Source organism: Sus scrofa, chromosome 7, assembly GCF_054392235.1.
Source record: "Sus scrofa isolate SSC_HxYL_T2T_F1_AM1 chromosome 7, Sscrofa_HxYL_maternal_Yorkshire_Landrace_v2.0, whole genome shotgun sequence".
NCBI classification, from domain to species: Eukaryota; Metazoa; Chordata; class Mammalia; order Artiodactyla; family Suidae; genus Sus; species Sus scrofa.
In genome coordinates, this window is record NC_139389.1 from 21,946,504 (window position 1) to 21,956,246 (window position 9,743).

Here is a 9,743-nt window from a genome sequence, read left to right on the forward strand (position 1 = left end):
ACACAGTGGATTAAGGATCCCACATTGTCACTGTGGAGCCGGTTTAATCCCTGGCCCTGGAACTTCTACATGATGAAGGCATGGCCAAAGGAAAAACAATATGCAAGAATAAATGATATCCTTCTAGCAAATATTAGAAAATATTAGTAGTCCCTACAGTGTTTCAGTGGCGTATTGTTATTTTGGCTGTGCCTTCCTGTTATTTACTCACATGTCTTTTTGCAAGTAGAAATGTAATGATGTTCCTATATAGGCGTGCAAATGAGAAACACCTGTGTAGTTCTCAAAATAATAAACATAAACCAGATGTTCATGGAACACAGAATCAGCACTTCTGGATGTTGGAATGAAGCCATGAACTTAGATTTTGAACACTCACTGTTGAAAGAGAACTGAAGTAAAGAAAGTCCCTTCAGAGTTTCCAGGGATATTTTGGATGACATGTGGGTCATACATACATCCAAAGAGCTCTGACAATCAAAGTCCTTTCATTAAATTGTCTTCCTCAACCCGTCATCTGGAGACAGAATCCTTCCAAAGCACCCTCCTCATTGCTCCCTTCACTTCCTTGTTGCGCAATGTATATATCAGGGGATTGATCATGGGGGTAACGATGGTGTAGAAGAGAGAGATGAACTTGCCCTGATCCTGGGAGTCATTGCTGCTGGGATGAAGATATGCATAGAGGGCTGAGCCATAGAACAAGGAGACCACTGTCAGGTGGGATCCACAGGTCCCAAATGCTTTTCTCTGCCCTGCAGAAGACTTTATTCTTAAGACGGCCCTCACAATCTGACTGTAGGAGAACGTGATTAATGCAACAGGTACAAGAAGAATGATGACACTGACAAAGAAGATCTCAGACTCATTCACAGTGGTGTCAACACAGGCAATCTTGAGCAAAGGAGGGACCTCACAAAAGAAGTGGTCTAATTCATTTCTCCCACAAAGTGGTAAAAGGAAGATGAGCACTGTCTGCAATACGGAGTTGGCAAAACCAGTGATCCATGAAGCACAAGCCATCAGGGCACAGAGACAGGGGTGCATGATTACTGTGTAGTGAAGGGGCTTGCAAACAGCTGCATAGCGGTCAAGTGCCATAACTCCTAGGAGAATACATTCTGCACCTCCCAATCCTAGAGCAAGGCACAGCTGAACCACACAACCACCAAAGGAGATGGATTTGTCAGATCCACTGAGATTAACCAGGAGCTGGGGAACAATGCTGGTAGTATAGCACAGGTCCAGAAAGCTTAGGTTAGAGAGGAAAAAGTACATAGGGGTGTGAAGATGTGGGTCCACATGGGACAATGCAATGATGGTTGTGTTTCCCAACAAAGTGAAGATGTAGAAGGTCAAAAGAACCACAAAGAGGACCTGCTCCAGTTGAGGCCTGTCAGAGAAACCCAGCAGGATAAACCCAGTGAAAGAACTTCCATTTCTCTGTTCCATCCTGTGTTAGCATATGGTTTCTGTCATGAGCAAGCATTTGCCATATTGGAGTTGACATATTTTATACCAATTTAGTTCCACATTATCACAAACTTAATGTCATTGATATTTAATATGAAAAAAATCAAATAATAAACCTGTGTTTGCTCTAATCAGAGGTGCATTTCAGATTGGATCTAATAGGATATAAAGTAATTTAAGAGTATATGTACATTTTAGAGAAAATGGTGATGAAGGAAAAACAGAGAGAGGAACCTGAAAAATAAGAAAGAGATTAGACAAAAGGCAATCTATCTCTACAGAAGAAAAATTCTTAATATTAACTATAAATGTATGAGAAACAATCTAAATGTGCAATGACAGAATACATCCCTCTGACCCACACTTACTCAGAAGAGCAATAAAACAAGGCATGTTTCGGCCTCATGCACACACACAACACATACACAACTATAATACTTTCATCTGAAATGACCTGCTGGCAAATTCTTTTTTTACTGAAGCATTCACCAAAATGAAGTTGGACAAAAATAAAATGCTAACTAATCCACAGAAAACACTTATATGATAACGGTCCACTATAATAAAATCATGATATATTTTAATATTATCATATCATTAAGTACCAAGAAAGCAGCTGATAAAAGATAAAACAGTGGAAATATGAATTTATACAGACAATTTGATGCTTTAGAGATGATACTTATATGATAAATATAGAAAAGAATATGACTTACGCTGAAGGATAAAATAAAATACCAGACAAAGGAGATGCCCAATAAACAGTAAAGAATATGATTTTCTCTGTGCATTACAATTGTTTCCACTCTGGAGAGGACACTGGGAGGGAATTAGGATACTGAAGTTATATTCTATCTTCTAATTTTTAATTTCTTTCTCTTTACAATTCACAAAAATAGTTATCATTTAGTAATATGGATGCGGGCAATCTCTAGGTGCAAGATGCAGTATCCCATTGATCTCAAGAGTATGTTCTGCTGGAGTTCCCATTGTGGCACAGCGGAAACAAATCCGATTAGTATTCACGATGATGCAGGTTCAAGCCCTGGCCTCACTCAGTGGCCTCACTCAGTGAGTTAAGGAGGTTGCAGACACAGCTTGGATCCCATGTTGCTGTGGCTGTGTTATAGGCCGGCAGCTGTAACTCCAATTTGACCCCTAGCCTGGGAACTGACATATGACGTGGGTGCAGCCCTAAGAAAAAAAAAAAAAAAAAAAGTATTCTATTGATATGGGTGATTTTCTACCCTTCCTCTTTTCCTTATCAGCATTCATCCCTCCTAAAGCTTTCTGTACCACCACAAAAGGCAGTCTTCAATACAAGGAATATTTTAAAATTAAAGTTAATTTAAACTGTTATTTCATTTCCTTCCTACAAAATCTAAAGAATTATATAATTTGATTGGGAGCCATCATCTTTGTTTAGATAAACGTCAAATGAATCTATGCAGTAATAAAAGTTGATTCATATTAGACAAGCTATGTAAATATTAATGATTGAAAATATCAGACACACTAAGCCTCGTTACAAGAATAAGACTGATACCCTCAGTTAGTATCATTATATGATATGATTGGAAACATCTTGTCATAAAAAATTACACATAAATTATTACTTTGGACACAAAAGATAAATAATCACTTAAAAATAAATGACAGGAGCTGCCACTGTGGCTCAGTGGTTAACGACCTGCCTTGGTCTCTGTGAGGATGGGGGCTCAATCCCTGGCCTCTCTCAGTGGGTTAGGGATCCGGGATTGTGCAAGCTGCAGTGTCAATTGCTGACGCAGCTCAGATCCAGTGTTGCCATGCTGTGACACAGGCCACAGCTGCAGCTACAATTCAATCCCTGGCCTCTGAACTTCCATATGCCACTGGTACGGCCATAAAAAGGAAGAAATATATATGTGTGTGTGTGTGTGTGTGTGTGTGTGTGTGTGTGTGTGTGTGTGTGTAGAAAACTTTTTAATAGGTAATGTAAAAATAGATTCTGAAAAATAAATAAATATGGCATTCTATGTAACAGCTAATATCAAAAAAGACTATAATACAACATGACATCTTGCAAGAATGAAATTTTGCTATAATATTCAACACAGCACTCATCAAATGAAAAATGTTAAACGCTTGGTACTGACACATATTAGGTGGTATAAGTAGCCGTTTACAATTACAACAATTGTACAACACTGACACATAATGCAACTGTAAAAGATTTACTGCAAGATTCAATATTTCAATATAACTAGATGTTCAGTATGCAAACTACACAATTTAAAGACCAATATCTAAAGATAATATCTTTTTTCAGTTATTAAATCATACAATATACAATACACAATATATTTAACATACAAACTCTCCAATCTAGCTTCTCAAAAAATCCTGGCAGGGTGCTGGCAAAATTTCCACAGCCTCGGGGCTATGACTGATCACTATTACTCTCATCTTGTTTCCGTCTCAAAGGTTTGTGCGGAACTCAGATATGTTAAGACTGGCACCTGATAGCAATGGAGGATGTAGTCATGAGGGAGAAGCGGATCTGTAATTGTACTGGAAATGACAGTTCTGATGAACTTGGACAGTGCTTCAGCCAGGTTCTAAGGAAGAAGAGGCTGAAGCAGGAATTCCACTGCATGCTGTTTTTTGAGGGAATATTCAAAATAAAGAGAGTGCAGGAAGCAGAGTAGAACAAAGGTGCTAAGCAAGGATGTGAACTCAACTGGAATATAACATGAGTCTGATCCCATAAGGAGCTGGAGCAGGATTCGCCAATGGAACTGTGGTGATAGAAATATTCTGTTTTCACTGTCTAATACAATAACCACTCTCTTACATGGTCCAACCTAAGCATACGGAACATGGAAACTAAAGAACAGAATTTTACATTTTACTTAATTTCAAGTTAAATAGCTACTTGGGCCTGGTTACTACTCCACTGGGCAGCACAGCTGAGGAGAATAAATTACACCAGATTTAGTTCCACCTTGATGCAAAGGCAGCATTTATATATCCCGTGAGCGTATCGCTGGATGTGGACTGCATCCACGAGGGTTCAGAGGAACCCCTGGCAACGTGGCACCTTTCAGCTGAGAGAAATTCTCTGAAGAAGGGAAGGGCTGGGAACCTAGGAGCCAATACTCATAAGAAGTTGGGTATGCATGGGTACACCAGTCAAGTAAAGAGGATGTGAATGGGTTACCTACAGTGTTCATACCAAAGAGTCCATTCACAAGCCTGTGCAAGGATGGAAGGATGGGGTACATTACACATCTCCTCCATGCAATACCACAAAAAAAATGGTCATTTGCCCAATTCAGCAATTACACAAACAAGTCACCTTTTCTCTTCCAATCTTTTTCCTCTTCAAACTGGTATTTGGACTCAATTAAAGAGAAAGAGAGTGAGATGGACCAGGAGTTTGGGGTTAGTAGATGCAAACTATTACATTTAGAATGCATAAGCGATGAGGTCCTGCTCTACAGCAAGGGGAACTATATCCAATCTCTTGGGACAGAACCTGAGGGAAGACAGGATGAGAAAAAGAATGTGTATATATGTATACACAAAACAAAATGGAACTTCCTTGTTGTACCTTACAAACTTATATACTGACAATTCCATTCATATTTGGATATTTCTGTAACTCTTTCAGGGAGGAAATGAGCATTAAAAAACTATAGAGACTGACAATACTTTTTTTTTTCCTGACAATACATCTTAAGCACAGAGAACAAATACTGTGTAATTCTGCAGAGAGAATACACCCAAAGCAAAAGAATGGAAGCATATAGTCTAATTCTTTTACATTCACACATTCACTGCTATCCCATTACTGGATGGCATATTTTATTAGAGTTAAATATGCTGTATTTAAATCACTTTCCATATGCACATACTGAGTGGTAGCAAATGTACCCCTGTTGGCTTCTAAATTGAACAACTAAATTTAGTCTTATTTGGTGGATTTCTGCATGCTGTTCCTTTGTCAGCTGACATATATGCAAACCAACTTAGCTTTTTGTTTCAAGAAAAACTGCAACTGAAATAAACTTACTTGCCAAGCCCTAAAACAACACAGAGATCAAGCTTCATTTCACTCACCTTCATTCACCTTATCTGTGTGTCCCAAGCTCTTTCCCTCCCTCATTTCCAAGACACCACCTTTAATACGCTACTGCGAGTTGGAATTGGATATGTACAATCAGGAAGCAGATTGCGTGCAGTGACTGTAAAGCTCAATTACTCCAGCACTGGAATATCCTTAAATTTTCCAAGAAGATTACTTCTCATAATAACTTTAAATCTTCACATAGTATGAAAGAGCTGCATTCCGTCTAGGTGGTAGGAGAATTCCAAGATGAAGCCAACTTGGAATTCTCAGTATTATTTCCTGAATACAATGACCAGCATATATGATAGAGAAATCTATACATACAGGCAACAAGAGGAGGTGGTGTAAATCATCGCAGCGCCTGGGATAGCACAGAGAAAAAACAAACCTGACTGAACTATCTGGGGAATGTATGTCCTATCCTATTAATTAGCTGAGGTCACTGAGCTATCCAGAGATGCCAATCCTCAGGGAAAATGATTACAAAAGAAGAATGCCAGAGGATAGCTAATCTTTTTTGATGTTTTCACATATTTGACAGAGAAAGATAATTCCCTAGCCCCTACCCAATTACCATACCTCTCATCTCTGAATGTCTTAGATGTTCTTCCAACACTTAAAATTTTTTTCAAAATTACAGTAAAAATTTTTACACAAAAATACAAAAAATAAATAAGAATTCATTCCATCACTTAAATTCAAATGTATACATGCAAATGGGTTTTCACTTAATACAATTCATAAGCACTTTATGATGGATTACAGAGTAATAGTGAGGCAGATTCTAGTATCTATGGTGATTATAATGGAGGGGAACCACCACATTTACTAACAAACTTTTGTGTGGCTAAGAAAAAAAAATCAAGCCCTCTGCAACAGTTCAGTGTATGCCTGAAGTTTTAATTATTTACTCAAACAATAAAAAGAAAAGTATTAATTTTTTAAAGAATTGACATGGTTTGTCTGAACTCAGCTAGTCGGTACACTAAGTTTCACATGATTTTGCTTTACCAAGATAGTTCTAAATAATTACTAAAGAGAAATGGAGGGAAGTTGAAGGACTTGTGTCTACAGAAGTCAATTTGATGATCAATTAATTCATTTCAAATCAATTATCTTCTATTTAAAATACAGACAATATATAGGCAGGTATAAATAACATCTGATTTGGGGAAGATGTGGCCTCAAATATCAAATGCAATTTCAAAAACAAAGCAAAATCCCTTTTCCAGAGTGGAACACATTTTGTTTCACGGTTAATGGATGACTGCTACCTAGCAGTACAACCTACATCAGAAAAAGTCATTTAGATTTAAAGCATCTTGGTTTCCATATGCCATTACTGAGACAAGCATAGAGAATTCCTATGATGTATTTACATCCTAGAGACAACTATTTCCCATATATCCATTAATTCCTTTGCTATAATAGTCTGCCTAGAGACTTACACTATCTCTTGATGAAAACATTCTTAGATTAAACTTTTCTCAGTGATCGCAATACCAGTTAAATCACATCATAACATTTATAAGGAGGCTGAACTAAGGCCAATAACAACTTAAGTTGCCCAGGGAGGGGACAGAATACAGACCTGCTATTAATGCTTTTCTTCTCGGTTCAGTCTTCCTGTTGCAAATAGTAATTAGTAAAATCTGTTTTGGATAACAGCTTGACAGTTAGCTAGGAATGCTTCCTGCAATTACATTCCTAGGTACAATATGCTCTAAAGTAGTTCTTGGTCATGTGCCCCAAAAGACATGTATAAAAATGCTCATAGATACATTGTTAGCCAAACCTGGAAACAATCCAAATGCCATCAAGAGCAAAATGGGTACATTTTGGCCTCTTCATACAACAGAGTACTACACAACAACAAATACGAACAAAGTACAGCTAAACAAATCAAGAGGATGTCTCACTCACAAAAATGCTGAGCAAAAGATGAAATTCACAAAATAATCAGCCCCCCTACAAAAAGTTCAAAAACAGATAAAACAAGGTGTTGTTTATGAATGCAAATAGGGGTGCTACATCTATAATTATAGTCAAAAGTGATATCCAAAACTAAAAAGAACATCAAAAAGCTGATAATAACAAAGGCAAAATCCATGGGGAGAAAAGGGGATACAATTAGGTAGAGGCTGTCAGAGGTAGTTTCCAGGTTTTAGTTATGAGTACAGAAATCATAACTACTCAATTTTAATTATTCTTTAAGTTGAATATTTATTTGTATGGATGTATTTTATAGAGAGAGACAGACAGACAGACAGACAGCAGAGAAAGAGAAGGATAGCCAGAAGATAAAAGGAATAACATATAGCACAATGTCATACTCATGTTATAGATCATATATACTTCTCCACCAGGTTCCAGGACAAGAACCTCTCTGTAGAGCTATATTAATGAGAACAGCCTTTCACCTGAAATGTCTAAATTAGCACCATTCTGTAAATTATTGCGCAGGTGACTTCTGGTCTCTGAATTATTCACAGCTGTCTGAATCTCTTCCTTACTACTTGTCCTCTATCTAAATAGGAGAAAAAGTCAAAACTTCTGAAGAAATGCTACCAATGCCTCACATCAATCAGAGTGGCTATTTTCAAAGGACAATGGTGGAGATGCCATTGTGGCTCACCGGGTTAAGAACCCAATATAATGTCTGTGAGGATGCACATTCAATCCCTAGCCTTGCTCAGTGTGTTAATCATCTAGCATTGCCACAACTGCACCACAAGCTGCACCACTTGGGGATCCCGTGTTGCTGTGGTTGCGGCATACGTCTGCAGCTGCAGCTGCAGCTCCAAATCGATCCCCTAGTCTGGGAACTTCCATACACCACAGGTGTAGCCCTTTAAAAAAAAAAAGAAAAAGAAGAAACAACAAGTAACAAGTGTTGAAGAGGATGTGGAGATGGGAACCCTCACACACTGCTGGCAGAAATGTAAATGGATGCAGCCACAATGGAAAATGGTAAGGAAATTCCTGAAAATTTTTACAAGAGAATTATCAAATGATACAGCATTTCCACTCCTGGGTATTTATTAGAAGAAAACAAAAACAGTCATTAGAAAAGGTATATGCACCCTATGTTCACTGTGGCATTATTAACAATATCCAAGATATCTGCAAGCAACCCAAGTGCCCAGCAGTAAATGAATGGATAAAGATGAAGTGGTATAATATAAGCGATGGAATGTCAGCCATAAAAAAGATGCAATCATGTCATTTGTGACAACATGAATGGACCTATATAGTGTACTATGCTAAGTGAAACAAGTCAGACAGTGATGATTTCACTTACATGTGGACTCTTAAAAACAAAACAAATGAACAAACACAACAATACAGAGAACAAATTACTGGCTGCAAAACAAAGGAATCCCAAGTACAAAAGATACAGTATGGGGAATACAGTCGATAATTGTATCTTTGTGTGGAGACATCATCACTGGACATACCTTTGTGATCAATTGAGAAGTACAGAAATAACAAATCACTGTGTTGTGTAACAGAAGCTAACACAACTCTGTAGGTCAATTATAGGTCAAAAACAAAGAAACAGACAAACTAATAGAAAAATATCAGGAGTTCCCATCGTGGCTCAACAGAAACAAATCTGACTAGCATCCATGAGGACGCAGGTTTGACCCTGGCCTTGCGCAGTGGGTTAAGGATCGGGCATTGCCACAAGCTGTGGTACAGGTCACAGACACAGCTTGGATCTGGCATTACTGTGGCTGTGGTGTAGGTCAGCAGCTACAGCTCCAAATCCACCCCTAGCCTAGAAACCTCCATGTGCCTCAGGTGCAGACCTAAAGAGACCAAAAAAAGAAAAAAGAAAAAAATCAGACTTGAGATTACCAGAAACAGGAGATGAAGGAATGGGAAATTGGATGAAGACAGTCAAAAGGAGAAACTTCCAATTATAAGATTGTAAACAACTACTAGCATAATGTACAACATGATAAATATAATTAATACTGCTATATGTCATGCATGAAATTTATTAAGAGAGTAAATTCTAAGAATTCTCACCACAAGGACAAAAAAGTTATCTATTTCTTTAATTTTGTACCTACATGAAATGATAGATACATACTAAATTTATTATGATAATCATTTAATGATGCATTTATGTCAAAACATTATGCTATAA

The 9,743-nt window shown here is 37.7% G+C and overlaps 1 protein-coding gene across 1 annotated transcript; it reads right to left on the reverse strand.

Moving 5' to 3' along the window:
- Positions 1 to 455: 455 nt before the first annotated feature.
- On the reverse strand, positions 456 to 1,452 carry LOC100625635 (olfactory receptor 2B8-like). The gene has a single exon (XM_021080999.2). It carries the CDS (start codon positions 1,450 to 1,452, stop codon positions 514 to 516), a length of 939 nt encoding a protein of 312 aa, XP_020936658.1. The 3' UTR covers positions 456 to 513.
- Between the last annotated feature and the right edge of the window lie 8,291 nt (positions 1,453 to 9,743).

What these genes read in the sequence shown, in the direction of transcription:
- LOC100625635 (XM_021080999.2), bottom strand. Translation starts at nt 1,452, where the DNA reads ATGGAACAGAGAAATGGAAGTTCTTTCACTGGGTTTATCCTGCTGGGT.